At 43.6% G+C, this 27,584-nt stretch overlaps 1 protein-coding gene across 1 annotated transcript in view; it reads left to right on the top strand.

Annotated features, from left to right (window-relative positions):
• Positions 1-27,584, top strand: part of ME1 (malic enzyme 1) — a 309,039-nt gene that overhangs the window by 46,462 nt on the left and 234,993 nt on the right. Inside the window, exons 2-3 of the mRNA XM_006258408.4 lie at positions 12,119-12,252; positions 22,161-22,310. Of these exons, the coding sequence (XP_006258470.2) occupies positions 12,119-12,252; positions 22,161-22,310 (284 nt within the window). The remainder of the gene's footprint in view (positions 1-12,118; positions 12,253-22,160; positions 22,311-27,584) is intronic.

Here is a 27,584-nt window from a genome sequence, read left to right as displayed (position 1 = left end):
GACTCACCTTCCCCCGAGCACAGAGCTGCCCTGCCGGCTTCCTTAGTGATGACTGTGACTGTAGACTACAAATCCCAGAGGCACCTGGAAGGAGAAAGAAGTGACGAGCAACCGTGAAGAGTCCTGATCCTATGATTGTGGACTGCAAATCCCAGAGACCTGGGGGACAGCAGGAAGAGTAAGCAAACACGCAGCCCATGCTGTGTTTATAATTCTTCAGTTAATCGTTTTTCAGAGAGGACTATTCTTGCTCAAGCTTTTAGAAATTCAGTGACACTACCTTCCCCCTCACCCCCTGCCCAGGCAGCCACGGGCTGGGGCTTGGCCACACCCCTTCCCCCCCCCCCTCCATCAGGAGGGCTTGGAGGGCTTCTTTCTTCCATCCCCTTTGAGAGTGGGTAGCAGGTGTCCTCTAGTACCCCCCTGCATCTGGCTTGAGCAACTGTAGGCATGTGGCTGCATTTCCTGAATCAAAAGTGAATGTTTCTTCATTTGCTTATTAGTTTAAACTGCAGAGATTGAACCAACCTACAAAGACTGAATCAATTCACCCTAGGGCTTTTTGACTATATGTACTTAGCCAAAATCTTGGAGTGTAGATCAAGGTAAATCCTGGCCTAAAACTACCATATTTACCTGACTCCAACATAATTTCAAATTGCAGGTGCCCCCCCCCCCCAATTAGATTCTATACATGTAGAATTTTTAAATTTTGGTATAACTTTCCATATGTAGACTCTAATTAGTGGAAGGTCATTTTAAGTTTGTTCCCTCTTATTGCTGCAATAAGAAAGCTGAAGGCAGAGGGCCAAATGCCTGCCCCTTGCCCTCCATGTCTTTGCATGCCCTGTTTTCCCCCTCCCCGCATCTTGCCTTCCCCCACCCTGTCTGCAGCCTCTTTCCCCAGCCTTCACCCTTCCCTCTCCTTGCTCGTTACCCTCACTCTGTGCCCTACTCTTAACTTCTGCTGCAGCTGTGCTCCTTTGGGACAGTCTGCAGCAGTGTGGCCCCTGCCCCGCCTTGGGCCAGCCCAGCCAAGGAGAAGTGGCAGCATCTTCTGGCTGGACAAGGTTGGGGCTGGAAGGATGGGAGCCAGATCAGAAGTTAAGTGGGTTGTGGGCAGCTGGGATGAAGAAGTAGGGAGTGCAGGCACAGGCATGGAGAACAGGATGCAGGTTTTCCTCTCACACACCCCATTGTCTCTCTTGCACTCCCTAATGGCAAGTACTTTATTTCCCACCAAATGAGCGATTCCAGCCCAGGGTAGGTGGTGGCTGAGCTCTGGCTTCAGCCCCGAGCCTGGAGCCAAAGTTGGAGCTGAGCCCGCTGCCTGTCCCAGGCCACTACTCTAATCATAGATTTCATAGACATTAGGGCTGGAAGGGACCTCGGAAGATCATCGAGTCCAGCCCCCTGCCCAAAGGGCAGGAAGTCAGCTGGGGTCATAGGATCCCAGCAAGATAAGCATCCAGTTTCATCTTGAAGGTGTTCAATGAAGGCGCCTGAACCACCTCCGGTGGCAGGCTGTTCCAGACCTTGGGGGCTCAGACAGTAAAGAAATTCTTCCTTATGTCCAGCCTGAAACGATCTTGAAGTAGTTTGTGACCATTCAACCTCATCATCCCTTGGGGTGCTCTGGTGAACAAACGTTCCCCCAGATACTGGTGGTCACCCCTGATAAACTTATAGGTGGCCATCAGATCACCCCTGAGCCTGCGCTTTTCCAGGCTAAAGAGCCCCAGGGCTCTCAGCCCGTCATTGTAGGGTCTGCTTCCCTGACCTCTGATCATGCACGTGGCTCTTCTCTGGACTCTCTCAAGCTTCTCCATATCCTTTTTGAATTGTGGAGCCCAAAACTGGACACAGTACTCCAGCTATGGCCTCACTAAGGCCGAGTACAGGGGGAGAATGACATCCCGGGATTTGCTTGAGAAGCATCTATGGATGCAAACCAGTGTTTTGGTCTCTTTACTAGCCGCCGCATCGCACTGCAGGCTCATGTTCATCTTGTGGTCAATGATGACCCCCAAGTCTCTTTCTTCCATAGTGCTAGCCAACATAGCACTGCCGAGCCTATAAGGATGCTGCGGGGTTTTTTTCCCCAAGGTGGAGAACCTTGCATTTATCGGCATTGAATACCATCAGATTCTCGTCCGCCCACTTGCTGAGCCTGTCCAGGTCAGCCTGGATCACCCGCCTGTCTTCTGGTGTGGATGCTTTGCCCCAAAGTTTGGTGTCATCGGCGAACTTGGCCAGTCCGTTTCTGACTCCAGTGTCCACATCATTAATGAAGATGTTGAACAGTATGGGTCCAAGGACAGAGCCTTGGGGGACCCCACTGGTCACAGGACACCACGATGAGTGACTTCCATCAATTACTACCCTCTGGGTCCGACCCCGGAGCCAATTTTCCAGCCAGTGGATCATGGAGGACCCAAGGCAACAATTGGCCAGTTTCTCCAAGAGGCGATCATGGGACACCAGATCGAAGGCTTTTTTGAAGTCAAGATATATGACATCAACCTCTTCTCCCTTGTCCAGGTGATAGGTCACCTGGTCATAGAAGGAAATGAAATTGGTCAAGCAAGACCTACCCACAACAAACCCATGCTGGCTATCCCTTAAGATGTTGATGTCGGCCAGTCCATTAAGGATGTAATCCTAGATGAGGCTTTTCCCCCCTGAGCTGACTGGGGAAGAAAAACATTTGTCTTGGATTTCAGTACATTCAGTAATATAACCATTCCAAGGACTGCACTAGATCAAACATTGTGTATGAGCTAAGTGGTAGTAGAATTTCTACTGCTTGTTTGGACAGCTTTATTGGCAGAAGGCAGAGCAGCATGGAACCACAGGGTGCCTGTACATAAGTATGTCGGAGCAGACTCAGTTGAGTCTGCTGGAGAACGGTAATTACTGTCTTGTGTATCAGCATTCCTGCATCTTAAAATGGCAGCAGGGGCGCTTGAACTAAAGCTCATCCAAAAAGTTTTAGTTTAAGTGCTCCTGCTACCATTTTGAAGTGTGGGGACATTGATACGTGAGATGCCGCTACACTTTAATTAGAGCAGCTCTTGAAGCTGCTTTAATTGGAGCACGGCCTCCCCCCGCCCTTGAAGCACATGTAAAAGTGCCCTTAGAGATTAATTCATTTGGAAAGTGTCGCTGGTAGGTGTTGTAAGGCTTCGGCCCCTTTCTGGTCGGTGCCTTGTTCCCTAGCGACGTCAGGGTGAGACCGCACTCTGGGGCCACTTAGATGGTTTGGGTGCTGCTCCCACTCACCTGCCACGTCTTTGTTATTTGATGGGGAGGCAGTTCCCTGTCGGTGGTCCCAAGGGGGTCTTAACCCTGGACTTTTCTTCATGGGGCTCCAAACCTCCCCTTTATCCCACCCTTACCACATCCGCAGCCTGGGAAAACACTGCTCCCTGTAGTCTTTCCCGGGATGATCTTGTATCATCCATGTTACTCGCCCTGACCTGGGTTGGGTTTTTCTGGCCGTCAGTCTCTCTTGAGTCGATCCCTTGTCTTCAGATCAGCTTCTGGGCAACTAAACCTGCCCTGGCCCAGGGTGACTAACTTAGGACAATTTTAACTGAAAAAGTGTTCGACATCTGCCGATGGGGGAGGGAATCCATCTGTCTCTCCCTTCCTAGTGGGGTCAGAGGTACGCCGCCTCCCTGTGCAATTTACCCAGGGCCCAGGTGACTCAGAGTTAATCACTCCTGGTCCCATCACCTGGTGGTACTTGCCACTTCCCTGTAGGGCTCCAGTGCAGCTGCCTCCTGCTTCTCCCTCTTCACCAGGCTGCCCGAGGGCTTTAACCATCCCTTATTGCCCCTCCCAGCTGTGGTACCTGAGCTCTCCAATGAGGCTGTGGCTTCGCTTGGAATTGTGGTGGGGAATTGCTTCTCCCCGCTGGGGCTCCCTGGCGATTCTCTGCTCCCAGAGCCTAGACTCCTTGTTCCTTCTGCCGGGCTTCCACGGCAGACACTCGGCTTCCCTTGCCTGTGTTTGGGGCCGATGCCACCTAGCTCCACCTCCAGCGTCTCCTGGCCAACTGGCTGTCTCTCTAACTGCTCTTTGAGCAGCCTGTGCTTCTTCACAGCCCTGCCCCTGCAGCTCATTGATTTTGCGGGCTTGGGCAGCTCCGGAACTGCTGAGCCTGCACTGGTGTTTTCCTGCAGCTGCTGCTTGTCTTCGTCCCTGCAGCGAGTACCGGGGCTCCTCGGGCAGGGTCCTGGGACATGTTGGGGGGGCTGTTGCCTCCCCTCTCATCTTCTGCCTTTCTATAGCTTATGCCAAGCTGCCTTTGTCATATAGCATATGCCTATTGAGTTGGTCTGAAATCAGGCAGAAGGGGAAGGCAGGGTGGTACCTTAGAAATCAACACAGCACTACCTGTCTCTATAGCTTTATTGGTTATCACGTTTTTAGAAGTCTACCATGTGCATTTGTATTCTGATAATTTACAGGTCCCATAAGAGTTGCTAGTTAAAATGGAAAAGAAAGTACTTATACTCACTTTCTCAGATGTTGGGGTGGTTTTGACTTCTCCCTTTGAGGATGATCTATTATTCTGCATGCTTGTTTTTGTGATGGCATTGCTGCTATACATGGGAAAAACTTAATACTTTTTATTATAAAAGGAGCAACTTTGAAAATGCAATGGGAGTGAATCCTGGTTTTCCTGTGAGGATGCATCCAGTTAGCATGTATACAACATAGTATCTTAAGTGTTCTCATTTAATGAAAAGAAAATTACATACATTTTCCAGTCACTTTTTGCTTTGTAACAAAAATAATGGTAGCTCAGTCTTACCTCAATCCTGGGGAAACTCTTTGAGAAGATCATCAAGGAGCACATCTGTGGTGGGCCGGCATCTGGGATGATGCTCAAGGGCAACCAGCAGAGTTTCATTAGGGGCAGGTCATGTCAGACCAGCCTGATTGCCTTTTACGATCAGGTCACAAAAGCACTGGATGCAGGTGTCGCCGTGGATGTAGTCTTTCTGGACTTCAGCAAGGCCTGTGACACTGTCGACCACCCCATCCTCATTAAAAAAACTAGGCGACACTGGCATTGATGCCTACACAGTCAGATGGATTGCAAATTGGCTAAAGGGTCATACTCAGAGGGTGGTGGTGGACGGGTCATATTCGACCTGGGGGGAAGTGGGCAGCGGAGTCCCCCAGGGCTTGGTCCTTGGGCCCGCACTGTTCAATTTCTTTATCAGCGATTTGGACGATGGGGTGAAAAGCAACCAGTTCAAATTTGCTGATGATACCAAAATTTGGGGTGAGGTGGGCATGCTAGTAGGGAGGGGAAGACTGTAGCAAGACCTGGATAGGTTGCAGGGGTGGGCTAACAAAAACAGGTTCCGTTTCAATACTGACAAGTGCAGGGTGCTGCACTTGGGCAGTAGTAACCAGCAGCACACTTATAAGATGGGAAACTCCCTTCTTGAGAGCACGGAGGCAGAAAGGGATCTCGGAGTCATCATTGACTCCAAGATGAACATGGGCCAACAATGCGAGGTCACAGTCGGCAGGGCCAGCCGGAACCTATTGTGCATCCACGGGTACATCTCAAGTAGGGCCAAGGAGGTGATCCTCCTCCTCTATGCGACACTGGTCAGGCCACAGCTGGAGTACGGTGTCCAGTTCTGGGCACCCCACTTCAAGAGGGATGTGGACAACATTGAGAGGGTCCAGAGGAGGGCCACCCGCATGATCTGGGGACAGCAGGGCAGACCCTACAATGAGAGGCTACAGGACCTGAACCTGTTCAGCCTTCACAAGAGAAGGCTGAGGGGGGACCTGGTGACAGTCTATAAACTCACTAGGGAGGACCAGAAGGGTTTGGGGGAGACCTTGTTTTCCATAGCACCCCCAGGGATAATAAGGAATAACGGCCACAAGTTGTTGGAGAATAGGTTTAGATTAGACATCCGTAGGAACTGCTTCACAGTTAGGGCGGCTGGGATCTGGAACCAACTTCCAAGGGAAGTGGTGCTAGCTCCTACCCTGGGAGTCTCTAAGAAGCGGCTTGATGCCTACCTGGCTGGGGTCATTTGAGCCCAGTTTTCCTCCTGCCCAGGCAGGGGGTCGGACTTGAAGATCTACAAGGTCCCTTCTGACCCTACTTCTATGATTCTATGAGCTCATTTATGCACACCAGAAAAATCAGTTTATATTGGATTAAAAAGCTTTCTAAAACTTGATTCAAAGTTTGCTCACTTTTTTTTTTTCTTTAAACCATTGATAACTTTGCTAGTTTTACTTCTTTAGCTTCTTGTTCACTAAGTTCTTTGCGGCTGACCAAGAGTACTAAGCTGTCTTTTAAGGTATCTTTAAATGTGTTTTGTACAGTCCTTTGGGTACCTTTTTGAGAATTACATTTCAAGCATCTAATTTCAAAGTACTGATGTACATTTTTGTAGTTTGTTACTGAAATATTTTTAAGCATGTTAAACAAGGGAGCTGACAGCTATTTAATGAAACTGTCATGTAGCTTTAAAAAAAAATACATAGAAATTTAACAATTTACAAGATGAATTCTTAACATTAGCTTCCGTGTGAAGTGTCACAGGGTTTAAAGATGGTGAAGAAAGGTAAGTACAGACATTTGGGGCTGTTGGGGGAGGTTAAATCAGTTCAAAATGGCTGCCTGATATTGGGTAAGTCAGGATGTAGAGGCTGGAGGGGATAGGGGGCAGGTGCGACCTGTGTGTGGAGTGGGATAGGCAGACACTATCTGGAAGGGGTGGGGAGTGCAGGCACAGTTTGCCATGTTTTTGCTGGGGTCTAGGAGTGTCTGGCAGGATCGGGAGGCTTGCAGGGTTCATGGGGACTTTGAGGGATTAGGGGCTACTTTTAGCCCCCAACTCTCCCCAGCGAACCTACATCCCCACCCCTCCCGCCCCTTCCCCCATGTGGGACTTCCTTGCTCAGCTCTAGCATTAGTGAACACTGATAAGTGGCTGCACCTGGAACAACTTGTTAGAACGGGAGTTGAGAGGGCTGCCTGGTTCAGTGGGGCAAAAAATAGCTCAGTTTGAGGGGGAGGAAGGTATGAAAAGAGCAACCCTGGGGCTAGGACCAGTTACTGGGTTCTCAGCCTTGGGGCTGCACAGGGAAAGTGGACAAAAATTCGACTTAAATTAAATAAGTTTGATACTACATGTATCTAGGTTTATCTTAACCGGGTTCTGCAATTTTTAGGCTGGTTTGTGTGCATGAAACTTCTGTACAGGTTTAAACTGACTGCCAGTCACTGAGACCAGATTTGCAAGTGTAGAGTCGGCACCAGGACAAGCTAAGTTTAAATCAGATGGTCATTTTGAATCCGATTTAACCTGCCCAAATGTTTATATGTAGCAGAAATGTCTACCTCCAAGATTTCTCATACAGTATGTGGTAATGCAAGTCATTACTAAAGAGGAGGCTATTAGCAAGTAGTGGAGAACAGAATCCAGAAATAAGTAAATGTTCATTTGCCATGAGTTGGCAACAACTGACGGGTCTACTACAAGAAAAAGAAAAATCATTTTTTAATAGTTAGATGTATGGGAAATATCTTTTGCTTCCCAGAAAGCTGGAACAGAGAACATAGAGGATCCTGGAGCAGGCTTTCATTAGTTCTCAAAAGCCACAACATATGAAGGGAATGAAACAGTAAAGTAAGAATTAGGAACGTGGACTGAATAAGATAAATTTGGGCAGCTGTGATTCAAATGTCATGTTAACCAAAGCACTGGTGCTCAAGAAATTTTCAAGTTTTTAAATAAGTATTAATGGAGAAAATAATTTAAATAAAAATTACAGACTAACTGGCTAATCAAAGGAACTCAAATTCCACATACTGTGTCACTACCATACAGGCATTATTTTGTAAGTAATAAATTAATAGAAGACCTTAATTTATTAACAGTATTGACTAAAGAAAAATTAGAATAAAGGTATTAGAGTTATATTATCATGTCTACACCTCAGATTTTTATTCAGTTATTCTCCTATCCAGTTCCATTTTTTAGTATAACAGCTACAAAATGGACTGATATGTGGCACATGATGCTTATAGGGTTATGTATAAAGAAAGCATGTTTGTGTCATGTGGGTTTTTTTTCAGTTGAAGGGACAGAGATGCATCATCATAAAGTCTAGGAGATAATGAAGCATGCAAGCCAAACTAGACTTGGAGCACTCTCTGCTGGATGATCCATGAAACAGCACTATTAATATTAACAGGGGGAAGTTGGAAAAAGTAGAGCTAAGCCAAGAGACAGGGCAGCAAACAGGGTTCAAACTTGCCATATACCATACACAGGATACAGCATATATATTTGACCTAGAAAAAAAGACTTCTCTCATCCATTAAGTCATTGCATAGGGGTTTGGCTTTTTTGTATGAATTCCTCTTGTTTCTCCTTAGAGAAAAGGAACTAAATATTCACGATAAGAAATTCCATTTTCTAAAACTATCTGTGGCAAAGAAAAAGAGCATATGGAAGTTAATGTTTAAGAACTACCGTGTTTTCCCTGCTTCTTATCCATGTACTGTGTGAGCTTTTATATTTATTTATTTGTAGTACTGTCCAAAAGAAATAATATGTACCTTAAGAAATGTAAAACACATGGAAGAATTGCTGTTTCTGAGATTAAAGCTTTTTAAAAGCAATTGACAGATTGTGTTGTGGGTTTTAAAATAAGTTTTTAAAGAATCGTATTAAGCTTCAGGTGAATATTTCTTGTTATCGTATAGCAGACACCCCTGGCGCGCGCGGTGTGTGCGTGTTGCCTTGGAATCTGCTTCTCTCCCTCATTCTGAGCCATCACTCTATGAATATATGATGTCATATAACTGATCAGATACAGACTATTTAGGACTGAAATGGAATGGAGACCTAGATAACTAGATGACAGAATCACAGTGGAAATTAGTAATTCATGATATTTGAACTTTTAACAATTGATCTTGAACTTCAGCTCATGAAATTTTTTTTTTGGTCTGCATTGGGCTCCCACTAAACTTGAAACTTCAGTTATATTGCCAGTAGATACATGTTGGAGATGTGACCAAGCACTGCCTGCCTGCAAGGCATCACGTTTCGATTAGTTATAATTTCTTTCCAAAAATAATTCATAGTAAGGTATAGAGTTAACATGGCTTTGAACACAGCACCGGATACCTGTGGTAAATGTCTTCTCTTCGGTATATCTCCAAGGAATTCAAATGGAATCCTTTCTAAATTGCATTCTTATAGTGGGCCTTGTTAACAGTGCGCAAAATTTATATTGCTGCACTGGAGAAGTAGTACATCTCCGAAGGCTGAAATCTAGTAGAAGGACATGGCACAGCTGGCGTATCTTGAGAGTCATGTTTATTAGGCTTAACTGCTTCAAAACATTTCATGCAATTTGGAAGAAATTCTCAGAATATTTTGGTAGCTAGATCATTGCTCACTGCACACTTTTTTTTCTTTTCTTCTATCCCTTCCTCTTCCCTCCCCCCACTTTTTTCTTTTATTGTTTGTGATGTTAATTCAGTTTTACGTGTACAGTTAATGTGCATGTTTTTTTCTGATTCTTAATTGTTATGGTTTTAAAATATAATACAAAAAACAAGAAATTAATTTGCTTGTATGTAAACTGTAGCAAAGCAATTAAATCTGAGAAAAATATCTTCAAAACTGTAAGATCAGCTTGACAATGGAAAAAGCTGCTTATGGAACCTCTGAAATTTTCATTGGTGGGTTTCAAAAATAGCTTGGGTACAGATTTGTGCAATGATTAAGGAATAGCAAATCATGTATTTTTGCAGAGATTGGGTTGGATGGCCACTGAGGTTCATTACAACTCTGATTTATAAAGTAAACAGAACTCTTCATTTAATAGCCCTTAAGCTCACTTTACAGGAAACCCTTGCTTAGCACTCTGTCATGGGATGGGGTCCTTAAGAATGGCTGTGTTACCCCCAAGGCCCCTCAACCGTGCCATTTTGGCCCGATGGGCACCCTCTATTCTCACCTGCCATGTCTCATTGAAATAATTGATATAGGAAGGCTGCTTTTAAGCCTATCTGAGCATGGTCCTGTGGATTTCCCTGGGCCCCGTAAGTCCTGTTTCATAATAGATGTCCCTGGACAACCCAGCCTTATGGGCTATATGCGTCGCTCCAACCACCCCTTTACCACGCCCCAAGCCACGCAGATGGTACTGGCGTTGTCTTGCCTAGGCCTCATTATAATTTGGCCCCTTGTCCTCACTGGGGTCTCTGTAGCCCTGTCTCTGCACCAGGCTCTCCGCAGCCCCATCTCCGGGGTCCCCACTCTGCAGTGGGCCCCCAATGAGGCTGCCTTCTTCCCCAGATAGCCTCACCCAAACCACCAGTTGTTATGACACAGCAAACAAAACATAAGGCCCTGGGTTATAATGTAATACAAAAGACAAGGGTGTGCTCTGCCCCTTTTAAAAGCATTGAACTTCATCCCCAGTACTAAGTATCTAGTGAGCAAGTGTACCTGCGGGAGCTCATAGATCCCCATTTGCCCTGGATGCAGCATATTAGGTTGTTGCTGTGTCACTGGGCACTTCCTCCCTGGAGGCTCCTTCCTCTCTGGCTGCCAGTAGGGAACTGAACTGTCTGGTCCCAGCCCTAGGGTTTATATGGGCCTAGGGCCCTGTCTCTTCCAGCCAGCTAACCAGCTGCAGGTGTGGCCAAAACCCTCATTAGCCAGTTGTCATGGCAACCTGCATCTGGGCTTGTATCTGGCCCTTTGTGTTCCCTCCCTTGGCAACCTCTACTCTAATAGGAGCAGACACCTTAGTGCCCTGCGACATGCTCTTAATTGGTTGCTGAGAAACTGAGCATTAAGTAAAACGAGCATTAAGCAAAACTGAAAGTATTTGATGACCCAAGTTGGTGACGCAGTTGTTTTTAATGACCCAAAATGGCGACCATGAGCTTTATAATGAAACTTGCTGAGAGCTAAGTGAAATCAGGTATCAATTTCAAATGAGCGTTATAGCAAAGTAGCGCTAAGTGAAACAGCGTTAAGCAGGGGTTGCCTGTATCTATCCAGAGGGCACATCTACATGCGCATATTAATGCGGAATTATAAACTGTGACACATTATGCCAGAATTTATTGCTCCAAGTGCTTTATTTCCACGTGCACCCAGGACTGCCCCAGACCCCACACTTCAGGGGCCCCCTCAGAGCCGGGTGGAGCGGTGGCTCTGCGCTTGCTACCCCCCTGCGCTGATACCGATGACAGCAACAGCTTCTCTGGGGCCGGGGCAGGGCCCTGCATGGGCTAACTTGCCCAGGACCCCGCACCCTGCTTGGGTCGCCTCTGGGCACAGGAGGAAAGCTGGAGCCTGCTGACTTCCCCATCCCAGCCAGCTCCAGCGTGTGGGGCTTCCCTCCCATGCTATGTGTGTGTGGAGGCTGTGCATGCACAGTGGAGGAGCACTGGCGATACAGACAGCTTGGTGTGGGCTGCCCTTCTTGCCGTGATGCACATCACTGGCTGGAGACGGGAACAGGTGACCTAAGTGCCCCTGCCTGCTGCTGCTGGAGTGAGCGGGATACCAGGGGAGCCGAGGAGGTCCCCTGGTGACTGCTGTAGCGGCACCAGCAGCCCTGGCCGAAGCCTCATGTTGGTCAGGCCAGGCCCTTTTGCTCATGAAGGTGGGAGTGAGGAACAATAGGGTATGTTGAGGGGGTGTATATATGGGCACCTCGCTCCCACCCTTGTGGGTGGAAGGGGTGGGCAGGGTACAATTCATTGGTGGGCACTGCAGGCCAGATGGAAGTACCTGGTGGGCCAGATGTGGCCTGCAGGCTGTATTTTGCCCACCCTGATTTATTCTGAGAGAGAGCTGCTGCATTATGGAAATGCGTTCCAAAAATCTCGAAATATGAAAATACATTTTTAAAACTTTGGCTCAGGTTTGCTATTACGTAATGCATTAATGTCTAAAGAAGAAATGATGGTGCCTTAACTCCTAGGATAGAGGGGTATTTTTCCCCCCAATTACTTGAATGTTTTGATATTAGATTTCTTTTCATTCTTTAGATATCTTACAAGTAACATCATGTGATTTTTACATAGGGCATGGCTTTTACTTTGGAAGAGAGACAGCAGTTGAATATTCATGGACTACTGCCACCTTGCTTTCTTAGTCAAGAAGTCCAGGTTTTAAGGATTCTCACAAATTTTGAAAGACAGGCATCTGACCTAGACAGGTAAAGTACTGCTAACTAACCGTATCCTCTTTCCCAAGTAATAGTTCTGTTGTTTTATTTCTTTGTCTTGGTATTTCAGAGGAAAGGAATATCCTAGATGGTTATGGGCTGATGCATATTTTTCCGTGTTTTACAGATTAATTATTCTAATCTGTTTACTAGTAATATCTGTTTACTAATATTCAGCTGAAACTGCTTTTCTTAACTGAAATCAATTTCTTCTGTCAAAAAATTGATACAGGAAATAAGCAGCAGGAGCAAATAAACTTCCCTGAAACAAAGTTCTGCTTTAAGAATAACATCTTTAATATTAAGTATAAGTGAAGAGAAATGTAGAACATATCGCACACAAGTGTTTTGTTTTTTGTTTTGTTTTAAATTACTATGTTAGAAGGGAACCTTTTAAATTTCCCAATCCTAAAAAACCTGGGCTGGAAGTGACCTCAAGTTACTTTTTCTAACCCCCTGATGATTTGGATGATTTGATTGCTTGGATGAAGGAGTAGTGGTAGATGTTATTTACTTAGATTTTAAAAAGGCCTTTGACACAGTGTCGCACCGAATTCTTATAAATAAACTAAACAGTTGCAATTCAGATTATTACATAGTCCAGTGGGTGGAAAATTGGCCTATGGGACGCACCCAGAGCATGGTGGTGGAGGAGTCAGTTTCTACTTGGAGAAATGTGGGCAGTGGAGTCCCCTAAGGCTCTGTCCTGGGACCAGTACTGCTCAATATCTTCATTAGTGACTCGGACAAGGGAGTAGAAATCACCCTGTCCAAGTTTGCAGATGATACCAAACTATGGGGGTTGGTAAGCAAACTAGAGGGCAGGGAGCGAATCCAGGTGGGTTTGGAGAGGCTGGGGAAGTAGGCAGAACAGAATAGGATGCAGTTTAACAAAGGTAAGTGCTACGTGTTGCACCTAGGAAGGAAGAATCATCAACATTCCTATAGCCTGGGAGGTACCATTCTAAGTAGCACAACTGCGGAAAGGTATCTCAGAGTTGCAGTAGACTCCAAAATGAACATGAGTCACCAGTCTGATGAGGTAATAAGTAAAGCTAACTGCACTCTTTCTTGCATAAGTAGGTGCATCACAAACAGGTCTAGGGAGGGGATGCTTCCCCTCTGTGCGGCATTGGTCAGGCCACAGCTGGAGTACTGTGTCCAGTTTTGGGTTCCACAATTCAGGAGGGATGTAGATAACCTGGAATGGGTTCAGAGGAGGGCCACCCATCTGGTTAAAGGCCTACAGAAAAAAACCTATAAGGACTGATTTTGTGGGACATGAACCTCTTCAGCCTCCACAAGAGAAGGCTGAGAGGTGATCTTGTGGTTGTCTACAAACTCATCAGGGAGAGACTAAACTTAGAAACTATCTTACTAATGATCCCACTGAACTGTGCAAGATTAGACAATTATTAATTGTTCTCCTGGATCAAATAAAGTATCTGTAATTTAGAACTACATGAAATCTACCACATAAAAATCAAGGGAACCTGCCTTTTAGATTTCATGTTCTCCCAGAGAACAGGCTCTTCCTGGGGGGGTGCAGGCCAACAGCAGGCTGTCACTTCAAGGTGGGTCCGGCAGCGCCACTGGGCTCTCCCTGGTGCTTGGTGGGCAAATTGGGGGGGAGGGGGGGGGGCTGTGGTAAATTTTGGGGTGGCACTAACCCCCCTCCCAGTGCCACCACCTCATTCTTGCAGCAAGGCTGGGGCTGGCGGCAGCATTGGACTCTTCCTGGTGCTCAAGGCAGGCAGTGGCGCTGGGAGGGGGCCTGCTACCACCCCAAAATTTGCTGTAGCTCCCCACAACCTGTCCAACGGTGGTCTGGTGGCACTGCTGACCCCAGCCTGCAGCAGCAGCCTGTTGTTGTTCCACGCACAGATCTGGGGGCACATGACCCCGGGGCAGCCCCCCAGCCCACAGCCCTCCCAGGGGACATGTACCAGCAAGGGCTGCACCCCTGCACCCACTCACAGTTCCTGCTGCCTGCTGCAGCCCAGGGTCTCTGCTTCTCCCTGCTCACCCCAGTCCCTGCAGGAGCAGCCAATGCCAACTGCCTGTAGCTGCTGGGCTGCACCAAGCTCTGAATCTCCTGGGGCTCTGCTTCTTCCCACTCACCCCAGCTGCTGCAGCAGACCTCGGAGCAGCTGATAACCACCTGCCTGCACCCCAGCACAGTGCCGCCCAGGGGCTGGGGTGAGTGGGGAGAAGTGGAACCCCAGTCACATAAGAGTGATTTTTACCTTGCATATGAGGAATTTTGGATAGAAAAAGGGTGATCACATAAGAGCGAATTCGCATATATAGGATTTGCATAAATCAAGGGAAACTTGTAGTGCAGTTTTCCTAAGGAACCCCAAACCTGCCCTTTTGGGAGCTGTTCCATTTTCCTGCATGAATGATCTATGTGCAGCTGTATGGATTGATTCTTTTCAAGAGTGGAGCTTCAGCTACTGCCTAGTGACCTGCTCTATATCATTGCTTGTGGCCAGATGTAGAAAAGAATGCGATACAAATAGCCTGGAATAACTGGGAGCATCCAAGGAGAGCACTTCCTTGACTTCTATAGCAAGTAAAAGAGTGGTCAAAAGAGGGAAGATGCCTCCTGCATAGGCTACGCTATGTCTGTTAATCCCTGCTGCTTTTGCGTTTTCCCCTATGTATGGGCCTGCTACTTTGCCTAGACTCTGTGATATGAATGAATATATTAAAATGAATGCTTCTTTCTTTTATCATAACTTTTTTTTAGAAGGCTATGTGAAACACAGTTCTGTAGTTTCATTGGACAGAACTTCCACTGAAATCCATTAATGAATTTGGCTGCATAAGAACTGGCGTCTGCCAGAACACATCTGTAAGCATGTTATCAGGGTCTGATAGAGGGCTATAGACCCTCTTCCTCCTTCCCCCTCCCCCTCCCAATGTGTCCTTGCTGTCCCACGGGATTTGCAAAGAGCCCTCTCGCCCCTGCTGCCTTTTGAAGGTCTCCTGGTACTAGCAGCCCTTTTGAAGTTCTCTGCTGACAGACAGCTTTGTCACCCTTGCTGCCGGGGGTAGTGGCGGGGGCTGCTTGGGGAATCTCTCCTTTCCTCCTTGATCAGCCCCTGCCACTTGAGGCTGCTGGCACACAGCTCTGTCACTGTTGCTGTGGAACAGCCATGGTGACAAGGCTACAGTGGTGGTAGGGCTTGAATGGGCAGCTGAGACCGTGTCTCAGCCCCTGTACCTCTGTGGACCAGATTGGACTGGATGGTGTTGTACATTGCTAAGCTATGATTTAGTTCCAAAGACAGAGATAGTGTTGTCAAATGTTTTTAGTATTTTTTTATCTCTGCATTGTCTATGGGTAATAGCAGATGATATTAGTGTTTTTAGCCTAGTTAATGTCTCCAGCTTTCAGGACATACAGATCTTAGAGCCTGAAAGATGTTTGCAGAGTGTCCAGCAAAGGACCTAAAGACAGTTTATAAAATTTAATGTGGTAAATTGTTTGTCAAATCTGCTTGGATAGAAAACTGGATGGTGGCAGGGAAACTATAATAATTTTGCATTTGTGGAAAGCATTGAATTTTCATTGGAACAAATAAATATCCTCAAACTGAAATACTTGAAGTGAAAACGATTGTTTCAGTTTGGAAATGCTTCTATCCCTTATGTCCAAGTTCTCCTCTATGAGTTGTGCTCCTTGGCCAAGAACACTTCCTGTAAAATGTTTTTCAAGGGCAGACTTATACCTAGCAAATTTAGTGACCTGGGCAGAGATCACAGAATCATAGGAAAGTAGGGCTGGAAAGGACCTCATATGAAGACATTCTAGCTGGCCCATTGCTAAAGTCAAGATCATCTTGACTAAACTATCCCTTCCAGCCAAGTGTCCATCTAACCTGCTTTTGAAAATGTTTCTAGATAGCCTGTTCCAATGCTTAGCCAATTTAATGAGAAAATTATTCTGATATCTAGCCTAAATTTCTCTTGATGCAATTTGGGACCATTGCTCCTTGTTTTGTCCCCTGCAGCCATAGAGGATAGTCTCCCCATCCATTTTATAACAAATATGTGAATGGTTGAAGGCTGTTTATCACATTTTCCCAAGAGGAAATTCCAGTTTCTCTAAGTAGCCCATTTCCATGCTTGACCACCCTCATCGAGCACAGTGATCCAGTCAATTATATATTCACGTCAAATACAGTTTGCTTATCCAGTGTATTTCCTTAGTTTGTTAATGAGAGTATTGTGGGAGACCATGTCAAAAACCTTGCTAAAGTCAAGGGGGATGGGGGTGGCACAGGCTCTTAGGCACGCAGTTGACAGCCCAGAGGTTGCAAGCTTAAGGCCGTAGCAAAAGCGCTGACAGCTCAGCCTGTCAGATTCTAACAAATCTGCGAATTCTGCTAAATACCTTTGCAAAAGGACATGAAAAAGGAAAGGAAAGGTCTCCGTCCATACAGAGTTTGTCACCTTGTCTTAGAAAGAAATCAAGTTGGTCAGGCATTCTTTGCTCTTTGAATCCATGCTAGCTGTTCCTGATCAAGTTCTCCTTTAGATGTTTCGCATTAGATTCCTTGAGGACCTGCTCTATGATCTTTCCAGGTATGACAGTCAGGCTGACTGATCTATAATTTCTTTGATCCTCCTTAAAGGGAAGAAATTGAAGCTGTGGCATAGTTCTCTCTTCCATATTTGCTCTTTTCTAATCATCCAGGACCTCACCCAGTCTCTGCAAGTTGTCAGAGGGTAGCCAATGGCTGTGCAATTTCCTCAGCTAATTCTGTCAGTACCTGAAGGTGAATTCCATCCAGCCTTGCCAACTTGAAACCATCTAGGTTTTCTAAGTAATCCCTAACTTGTTTTTCTGTTCCTCTAGAGAAGGAGCAGAGAGCCAATCTTTGCTGTCAACTGTATTCAGTATCTGGTAGATGACTTTGTAAGATTTCTCTGGATTATACATAATTAGATAGTCTTCTGCATTCAGTAAGGGATCTTACTTCTGACTCTTATGTTGCTTTTTAGAGCTTATTGCATCCCTTGCCTGTTGCATCTCAAATCGGTGACAATCACCAACTGTGCCTGCAACCTGGTGCAGTTATCTGGTATGATTGCCGTATTAGGTGAATATTGGTTTTTGCTGCTGTATTCCAGTGTGCTGTGGTTTGATATGTCAATAGTTCATGCACTAGGAACAAACCAGTATTAAGTATATGTTTGTATTTCTCATATACTAGATTTGTGAATAGATAAGAGTTAATGAAATATAATTCTCTTTTAAATATTTAATTTGGAAAATCTTTTTCTATGATTTTTGTTAGTGATTTCATGTGTCAGTTTTATCTCAAACTAACGAGTACTGGATTCTTTGAATAGGCTGGCACATAATATCTAACTTGAATAGATTCATATTATTTTTAATTTATTTCATGTTGATAAGTGAAATGAGAAGAAGATTGTTAATGTATCTGCCCCTCTGCTTGATTTGGTTGCATCTTTTCTGGGTTTTCTTCCTCTGAAGGGTCATGTTGCTTTTACTTACAAGAACATAGGAATATGAGGGGAAAAACCTCCCAGGAAAATACGGCCACTTTGTGCGGATTTTTTGTTATCTCTTACCTTGAGTATTATTATAAAAACTAATATTCTTTTCTAAACATGTATTCAACACAGTACATAAAAATACTGTGGAAATAATAACATATATTTAATGTCAGTAATATTTCCCTGGTGTAGGGGAGTGGATTATTTTTAAGGTTATTTATGTGAATGTAAAAGATGACTCAGCCTATATTGCTTTATTCTAATCTAAGAAATGTATAGCAATGTTGCAAAAAGAGAGGTCATGCCTTATAGTAACAATGATAGGTATGAATATAGCCACTAAGCTTCGGCTGCACTGTGCCACATTATGTATTATGCCCAGTAAGCGTGTAGATCAAATTCCTAGTTGCAAACAAATTTTAGTGCTTGATTTCTTGGGAGTCCTGTATGCAGGATAAAGAAGTGATTCACTCAGTTTTAGAACCTGAAACAAGCGCTTCAGAAAAACATTAACTGTAGTTCAGTCAGAACTGAGGACAGAAATTTTCTCTGAAAGGGCAGGCACACTTGGGCATTACTGAGTGTGCATTGGGAATGGTGTCTTCATGCAGATACCTGTATCTTATGCCACCCATTTCCACATAGACAAGTGTCTCATTTTCTTGAAGTCTGAAGGAATGGAACATGTTTTGTTACCTCTGATATCTCTTGGGGTAGATAGCTTTTGATATTCTATATTTTTGCTCCTTCCATGACAACATCAGCTCCAGCAAAAAATCAGGATATTTAGTGGAGTAGACCTACTGTACTACTCCATAGGGGCATCATGTCTCTATTGAAGTTAATGGGAGTTTGTTATAGATTTCAACAGAGCTAGGGTTTCTCTCCACAGTTTGAAGATATAATCTAGCCACTGGATTTGCGAGATTATGCCAGCCATTGTTTTTATTGAATTTTTTACATGAATTATCTAGTAAATAATTAAATCCGCTCTTATTTGTGGATAAAAATATGCTTCTTTTGGCTGGTATTTTATTGCAGTCAAGCACATTCTGTTCAGGATAGCACTTTATAAAATATAATTTTGACCATATTTTAACTTAAAATGTGATTTAAATTGTGATAATGTTTTATGTAATACCACTTTATATGTACCTGTCTCAGAAGACATAATCCTGAAATTTATTGTATGGCTGTGCTTTGTAGATCAGTTGGATGTTGGCAAACCATTCTTCATATGTTACAAACAGTATAGTATATTGTATTCCAAACACATTTGAAGGAAATGGTGCTGCCTCTTCCAAATGTCTTTTCAGGCCTGAATTACCTAGTTTTTACCTGTCAAAAATAAGCTATTCCATATTAATGAAGTTTGATATTTCTAGAGAAAAAAAACAAACTTAATAGTACAATATACCGTAGAGGTGTGTTACCCTATGTTTTTAATTTCATGTTATGTTTATAATGAGTTTATAATTATGTTTTTATAAGCATACATTTTTTTTTCTGCAGGCACAAATGTTTATATCCAAGGCTGTAGGTGAGCTGCTATTGAGTACATAATATCTGTCACATTTGACTACAGATATAATTACGCTATAGTCACCTTTTGAAAGCACTTTAGTATATAGCTTGCATATAAAAATGGCTACGCTAAAAACATCTTAATCTAGTACCAACAGTATTTAATGAAAACCAAAAACCGGAGTTGAAACACCTTTTTGTGATTAAATACAGATTACAAATTCAGTTTGACTTCCAGCTTGGAGTCTTCCAGGAATTGTTTTTTAAAAATTCCTTCTCCAGAAAATCTCACAAGAAAACAGGATTGGCCTAAATAGTAGGATAGCAGAATGAAAAGATCATTTGGAGGTTTTAAACAGCAACAGTTGATTTAAAAGAAAAACATAATAATAAAAAGAGTTAGTGTTTGGAAACATAGATACTATTTCATTAACCTGCATTCCTTGCATGCCTGAGTACTCCAGCATAAACCAGCACAGTTCATGCGTAATAAATTCTCCATCCGTCACTCTGTGAAGATATGCAATTCATTTCCACAATTCTTCAAGACTCATTTTTTTTATAAACTAAGGTATTGATCATAATTAATTATGAATGAGACAGTTTGAGAGTAAATGCTAGGATGGTGATAATTTCAGTTATGGATGATTTTTTTTTTTTGAGTAAAGATTTTTTTTTTTTTTTTTTTTTTTTTTAATTCAAGAGCATCTAAAGATACATGTTGCTTAGACCTAGAGATTGGTGGGATGACGTATATGGATGCTTCCTAGTCTGTATATGGAAAATGTTTTTGAATATTTTTTTTTCAAAAAGTGAGAAATACTTTTCTCACCAGGAGGGTAGTAAAGCACTGGAACAGGTTATCCAGAGAGGTGGTGGAATCTCCATCTTTGGAGGTTTTTGAGACCTGCCTAGATGAAGCCTTGGCTGGGATGACATAGTTTGGTATAGTCTTGCTTTGAGCAGGGGGTTGGACTAGATCAGGGGTGAGCAGTTATTTTAGCTCTAGGGCCACTTAATGGGTTTTTTGCTCAGCTGCCAAGGGCCACAAGGGTATACCTTTCGTCAAACTATTAAGCCCCACCCCCTGAGAGGTGCCCTACCCCCTGGCTGCCATTTTGGGATCAGAAGTCCCACCTTTAACCCCTTCCCCTTGCCCTAGAAGTACTCCTTTTGAGAGGGGAATTTGTAGTCTTGGAAGTGGACGTCCCACCCTGTCACACAGTCCATGACATAAGAAGACCCACCCACCCAACATCAAACCCCACCTGCCTCAGCCCCCATGATGACTGCCCTATAGGCCACTTTGTTGATTCCAGGTCTCCTGACTAAAATATCCATTAAGGTGCCTTGCAGGTGAGACCAATAAGGGAAGGTATCCCAAGGAGCTGAGGGGAGGCAGGAGTAGCTTGGCTACCAGGGGGCATCAGAGCCACTCTTGGGGCAAGGGCCTGCTATGCTGTCTTTTAACTGGTATGTTATTAAAGTGATTTTTTTCCCCATTTACTGATGTATTTTTTTTCTCTAAAATAAATTATTGTTCCCAAAGGCATGGGGAAGGTAATGCGAAAGAATTGTTGACATTTAAATTGCATTGAAATGGTCCCAAGTAGATTTTGTTTAATTTACAGAGGTAAATTGGGGGGAAACCCCGTTTCAACTTTTATGATGTCAGTTTTGACTTTACAATGCTTGATCCTATGCAACGCCATGCCAACGAACAAGTTCACTGCGTCGCTTATCTCCCTGGAAACCATCTGTCCATATTGCCTTGGATACTTGCTTTAAGAAAGCTATATTACTCACTATAATTGATTGAGTACCAAATTCTGGGGTATTTTTGGTGAAAATAGGGTATCGGGCCTTGGTTCAGGAACCAATCCCCCATTTATAACCTTGTTTCTTATGAGAAAATTGATTCCAAGTTACAGCGTTTTGACTTAAGATACGGTTTTCAGGAACCAATTGTGTCGTAAGTCTGAGGACTGCCTGTATATCTGTCAGGTTAAGGTCCCCGTAACATTTCCAACAATTGTTAAAACTGACAGTTTGGGGGCAGAATCTCAGCTGTTGTAAAGTTAGTATAGCTTGAGGATCTGACCACCAGCTTTTAAATGAACTTTTTTTTCTCCTATCTGTCAATAAACTTCCCTGTTGGTACCACAGAAGAGTTGTGTAACTTTACCCAACATCAGTGTTGCATTAGGTGGAGGAAAGCAGACCAACTCCCATTCTTTATTTTCACTGCCCTCACTTAGAATGATTATGTAACTGTTTCAAATGCATAATTGTAATTGATTAAACACTGTGGGCTTCATTAGGAACTACTGAAAATTGCAGAAATGGCAGAATTGCTTGTGTTCCAGTATTTAAGTATTTGAAATCTGTTAGAAGAATGAGACGCATCCAGACACACATGCATGCACAGATGCACCCTTTACCTTGGATTGGGAGAAATTTCATAGAAAACCAAAGTAGAGAAACCTCCCTTTTTTAAGACACCAAAGTATCCCACTCAAAATGGACTAGTGTGGGTTAAGGTTTGACTGGCCTGCTATTTTAAAGCAATGTAATATCTAATGGGGATTAGTTCTCTTCCTGAGTGTGCTGAATATGTCACCTCTGCAATGGTTTCAGCTTCTGTCCGTCTGGCTTAAATTTGTTATCTTTCAAGTCTGAAGTGTTTAAGCTACTAATGTTTCGTAGAGTTTCAGTGAGTTACACCAGAAAAAGACTATTCAACAATCAAACTTTTAATTAATCATCTGAGCATCTATTTTATTTTTAAATGACCTCTTAGATGATCACTTGGATGCCTGTCTAATTATATTTAATTTCCACAGATACATTCTCTTAATGGGCCTTCAGGATCGAAATGAAAAGCTTTTCTATAAAGTGCTGACTTCTGACATTGAAAAGTTCATGCCTATTGTTTATACTCCCACTGTGGGTCTGGCTTGCCAACTGTATGGTTTAGCATTTCGGAGGCCAAGGTATGTAAGTTTATACTTCAAATAAAAGTAATTGTATCTCTTTCTTCTCTTGGCAGGTTTCTGCAGGGTTTTTTCCCCTTGACATAGTTGAATGTAATTCAAAACTGGAATATTTTAGATTTAATTCAGACTTCATTAACTACATTTTTACTTTACATCAAATTGTAATTTGTATTGCTTTGCACTACTAAACTGTTGTTTTAATATATTAAGACAGATGAATGTTACAATCTTACTAAGCCGAATACGGTTGTCTTACCAGCCCAGCTGTTTTTCATATGCCCACAGAAAGATGAACTGACCCCAAACCAAATTAAAATTAACCAGGTGGAGAAGAAGAAACCAGTTGGAGAAGAAGGATTGTATTCAGACCTTTTTTATAGCAATTTTTCTCTCTTTTTTAAAACTAGTTTAATTTGGACCACAAATTTGTAATGGTACAGCACCTGTACCGTTTAGAAGTAACATCTCTCCTATTAGTCTTACCAAGTAACCCTTAGAATTGTGTTGGGGTTTTTTTTTTAAGTTGGTTGTTTTAGGTTGTCTGAGTACATGACTGTGTATGCAATATTGTTATTAACAAGGACTGTCCTGTTTTGCTTTCTGACATTATAAATAGTTTTCATGGAGGATTGAAACTACATAATTAAAATATTACTGAGTTGAAATATTAAAGTAATCGTCTTAATTTGAAGGACCAAATTCTCAGCAGGTATGCCATATTGATCTGAATCCAAGATGACCCTGAATATAACATGACTCCCCAATAATTATAAATTCATTATTTTTCAGGTATAGTATCTAATTATTGGAAGGTCATCTTAAATTTGTCACCACCACCAGCAGGGAAAGCAGTTAGGGGGGCAGGTGGTATGGAGGTGGTAAAGGGGCAGGCAGCTTGCCTCCTGCCCCCCCCCCCCCCCGAAGCCTCTGCTTCCCTCCTGCCTGGGCCAGGACCATGTGTGCCCCAGGGTGCAGTAGGGATGAACCCTTCTGGTGCCAGAGCAAAGGTAATCCAGGAGGGTTGAGCAGAGGGAACTGGGAGGGGTGGGAAGTGAGCAAGAGCTGAGGCTGTAGGGGGTACTGAAGTGGGGCAGGGAGAAAGAATGAGGGAGGGTGGGGCCCTGAGGCTGCATCAGAGAGAGGTAGGGGGTACAGAGGCAGTGGGGGTTAAAAGAGATCTCCTGTAAATTGCATATTGGATAATCCTCTGCTATTTTGAGGAAAAGAGGTAAAACTATGCAACTTTAATGGGGAAAGAGGTTTGCTGCTGCTTCTAGCTACATCTCTAACAAGTAGGTATCTGCCCACTCAGTTCCACTCTAGATTTGATAGCCAGAAGCCCCTTTCCCCAGTGTGATACTACTCTACCATTCGTGGTACATGCATAGAATTGAGAGAAGTATGAGAGAAGATGGAACAAAACGGTTTTACATGAGAGTAGAATGTTTCTGAGTTTTACTTTGTTGTAAAGTTTGGGCATTGTATCACTGACAAACATGGCCTAAATCAGTGGTTCTCAACCTTATTTTGTACCAGGACCCATTTGTAAACTTTGGCTAGTCCCGACCCAGTAAATCGTTTAAGTAGAAAACAGCCCCCCACCTCTATGGCCCAGCTGGTGCTGCCGCGCCACTCAGGCTGCCCGCACTGCCCATCTACCCTCCAGGGTAGACCTGTGGCCTGAAGGCAGTGGCAGCAGCAGCTGTGGCATGGCCAGGCCATGGAACTCTGCCAGCCTGCAAGAGGAAATCCACAGTTGCCCACATTTTTCTCCTTTTAAAGGAGAATCCATTTTTAAAGTTTGTTCACAACCCTTCCATAAATTCTTGCAACCAACTTTTGGGTCGTGAATGACAGGCTGAGAAATGCTGGCCTAAATAGCATTAAGACTATTTTAACTTTTATAATTAGCTTACACTAATAGATGCATATGTGTATTCATTAGCAGAATTTATTTTGTCAGAAATACTCAAATGTCAATTTAATTGTTTTACCTTTTTGTAATTATTTACACTACTGTTATCTTACTGGGTTTGGCTAGAAGTAAAATTTTATTTTTTTCAGACCCTGAAAGTGTAGCAATACTGCTCATTTAAAGAACTTTCAGAAAATCTTTGTTTAATATCTTTTAGTGCTAAGTTAGAATTTCTGTTTGCTTCTGGTGAAATCAAAGAATAACAAATCATAAAAAGCATTACATCATCTGAACAAAATACACTTAATCTGGCATTTCCAGCACTGATTAGAGTGGAGACCAGTTGTGTGTTGGGATGCATTTAAAGTTGAAAAATCAGGTTACAAAATAACACTTTATTTTCTACTGTTTCATTTCAGATACTTAAGCTAGCTGGCCCCAGGGTGCAGGGAAACCCTGGGGGCTGGAGGATTGCCATAGGGGCAATTCCCTCCCTCCCCTCCCCCCCCAAACCCTAAGTTGTGGGAAACCCCTGAACCCCTGGGGATTGCAGTTGTCACTGTCCCTAGGGCTCAGGGGTATGGAAAACCCCCATACCCTGGGGATTGTGGCTACTGCAGTCCTTGGGGCTTGGGGGTTTCACGCTGGGCATGGTACACCCCTGCGGCTGGGAGTACCCTCAGCTTACAGGGCTCCCTGTTATGTGTTCAAATTAAAGCTCGATAGCAACCGGTTAGAAAGTTAGTGCACATTGTCAAGGTCTAACCTTATAGCCAGTTGGAGTTTTTGATGGCATGATAGGTACTTTGCACATGTAGCTGGTTTCAAGATAATTGTGCAGTTAACCAGTTAATTGTGCAATACCTGTAATATGCAGAGGGATCCTCAGTAAAAGTTTTGAACTCTTGGTGTCTTAGAACTTTTTACTTTTGTTTTGCACAACACTGCGTAATGAATGTTCTTGCCTTTAATATTTGCATGTTCAGGCCTAGCCTAACTTTAGTTTAACACAACTCCTTAGCCTCACTTAAATCTGTTCTATAAGCAGTAAATTCTATTTTTCTAGAGTAACATGTTGTAAAATGAAAATTTTTCCAATCTTAATCATGTCTAGCAATAGTAAATCAATCGGATCATAAAGCTTTATGGATCTTTGCATTGGTAATATATCATATGCAGTTGAATTCTTGTTTTCCTTTTGTTTAGTTTAAAAAATACATAAAACATTATGCCAGACATCAAAGGCTTTTTAAAAGAACAAAGCAAAATGAATGAGATAAATGAGCTGAATTTTCTAGACCCAGAAATGACAGCAATAAAAAACTGAACTATGGGTATAAAATCATGCTAAATTTCCATTATTTTACAAACTCATATTACCTGTCTGGGTTTACGGTTGAATTTATTGAAACCTGGATAGTAGGGCTTTTCATTTAATGTGTTATGCTTAATCAGGGCTGATACAACTATAATACAGAAAGCAGGATAGTGAAAGAAAGTTTCTTGCAGTAGAGAATGTAAGAACCTAAGAAGTGCCATGCTGAGTCAGACCAGTGGTCCATCAAGCCTAGTATCCTGTCGCTGACGGTGACAACAGTGGATGCTTTAGAGAAGAGCATATAAACAGGGTATATCCACAGTGATTACTGAAAAATGTTCGCTTAGTTTCACCATTTGCTTCTTATCTTTTATCCAGCTCTCAATAAAACAGCTGTCATAGAGGTTTTGGTTTTTTAAATTTATCATATTGAATAATATAACAGCTGAATCTCTTTGGATTTAAACATGGTAGTCTCAGATCAAGTGAATTAGCACTTGGTCATGTTTAGGGGATAAATGGGCAGTGGTACTGGAGCAGGAGGTCCCTTCAGTAGTGGCAAAACAGAGAGAGAGACCTCCTGGCAATTGCCTCATCAGTGAGGACAAATTCTCTAGTGTCAATAGCCACAAAACTGCAGGGCCATGATGGTGAAGGCAGGTGATAAAGGCCTGACATACAGACCCTTGGGTATACCAACCTGCTCTACCACCTAGGAGACTTCTGCTGAGACACCAGCTGCAAACAAGGAGCCAGGCCTCCAGCTGGTCTACCTGCCTTCTCTTTTCCCTAACAAACTAGTCTGCCATGTCTGCATCCTTCACCAAAACTATATCTTCTGCAAGAACCTTCGGAAGCACCTATGTTACTCTTGACTGCAAGAAGTCCCTGGCATTTCTCTGTGCTTTCTTCTATGCATGCTTCCCAGTGCTGAAACAGAGAACCTCCCATCCCCCACCAGAAGATCTGCCAAAAACCAGCTTGTAGTAGAGGAGCGCGTTGTAGTGAGGCTTAAGCCTAACTTTACATCAGGAAGCTAAACTGAATAGGGCAAGGGGGATAGTGTCAGGCAACAACCGCATCAGGTACAGGCTGCTGAAGAACTTGGACCTACCTAGGCTGTGTTGTGCTGACATTCCTCTTCAACCAGTTCAAGGAGTTCTGCACATCATGACCATACTCGCATGTAAGACAAGTGAACCTGATGACCTTAGTAACTGAAAGCTCATTGCTTTATCATGGACAAACTGTATGACTACAGCCTGGGCAATGAAATTAGGAGCCATCAGCTTCACGTCCAGAAAGGCTGTGTGTCCAACAAAAGCTGCTTTGAAAATAACTTTGTATTGCAGATGCCCAGAGTGAGACAACCATAAACAGTGGCATGACTTGACCTATCCAGTGCTTTTGGTTCAATGCCCCACCAGCATGTCTTCAGCAGTTTACAAGAGCTTGAGATACTAGACTAGTGTTCCCAACCTTTTCCAGCCCAAGGCACACTTAGATTAATAAAAATTTTCCATGGCACACCTGTTAAGGCATTCCCCATCCTTGTACCTATTGTAGCTCATTGCCATGGCAAAATTCCGTGGCACACCTGTTAATTTTTGATGGCACACTTCTGTGCCATGGCACACTGGTTGGGAAACACTGTGCTAGACTAGTCCCTTTAGCTAGTCCATGAGTTCTACAATGGCTGTACCACCATCTGATCATCAGAGTGTGAAACATGGGCCAGATCAATGTGGACTGGAGTGGAGCAAGGCTGCCTACTAAGCCCTGTTATTTTCAACTTGGCCATAGAGCCCCTCATCAGACCATTTGCAGAGAACCCAGGAGAATACATTCTCTATGGGTGAAAGCTGAACATCCTGATCTATGGAGATGACCTGGTCATTCTCACAAGCAAGCCCAACAAACTCTAGAGAATGCTGGAAATAAGCTCCAAGACAGTTAGGTAGATGGGAATCCATTTCAAATGTGCTTCACTGAATATTGTCTGCAGAAAATGAAACTCTGTCCTGCTACCACGGTCAAG

Source organism: Alligator mississippiensis, chromosome 1 (assembly GCF_030867095.1).
Source record: "Alligator mississippiensis isolate rAllMis1 chromosome 1, rAllMis1, whole genome shotgun sequence".
NCBI lineage: Eukaryota > Metazoa > Chordata > Crocodylia > Alligatoridae > Alligator > Alligator mississippiensis.
The sequence above is the reverse complement of the archived record's forward strand: the minus strand, read 5'-3'. Positions and strand labels throughout refer to the sequence as shown.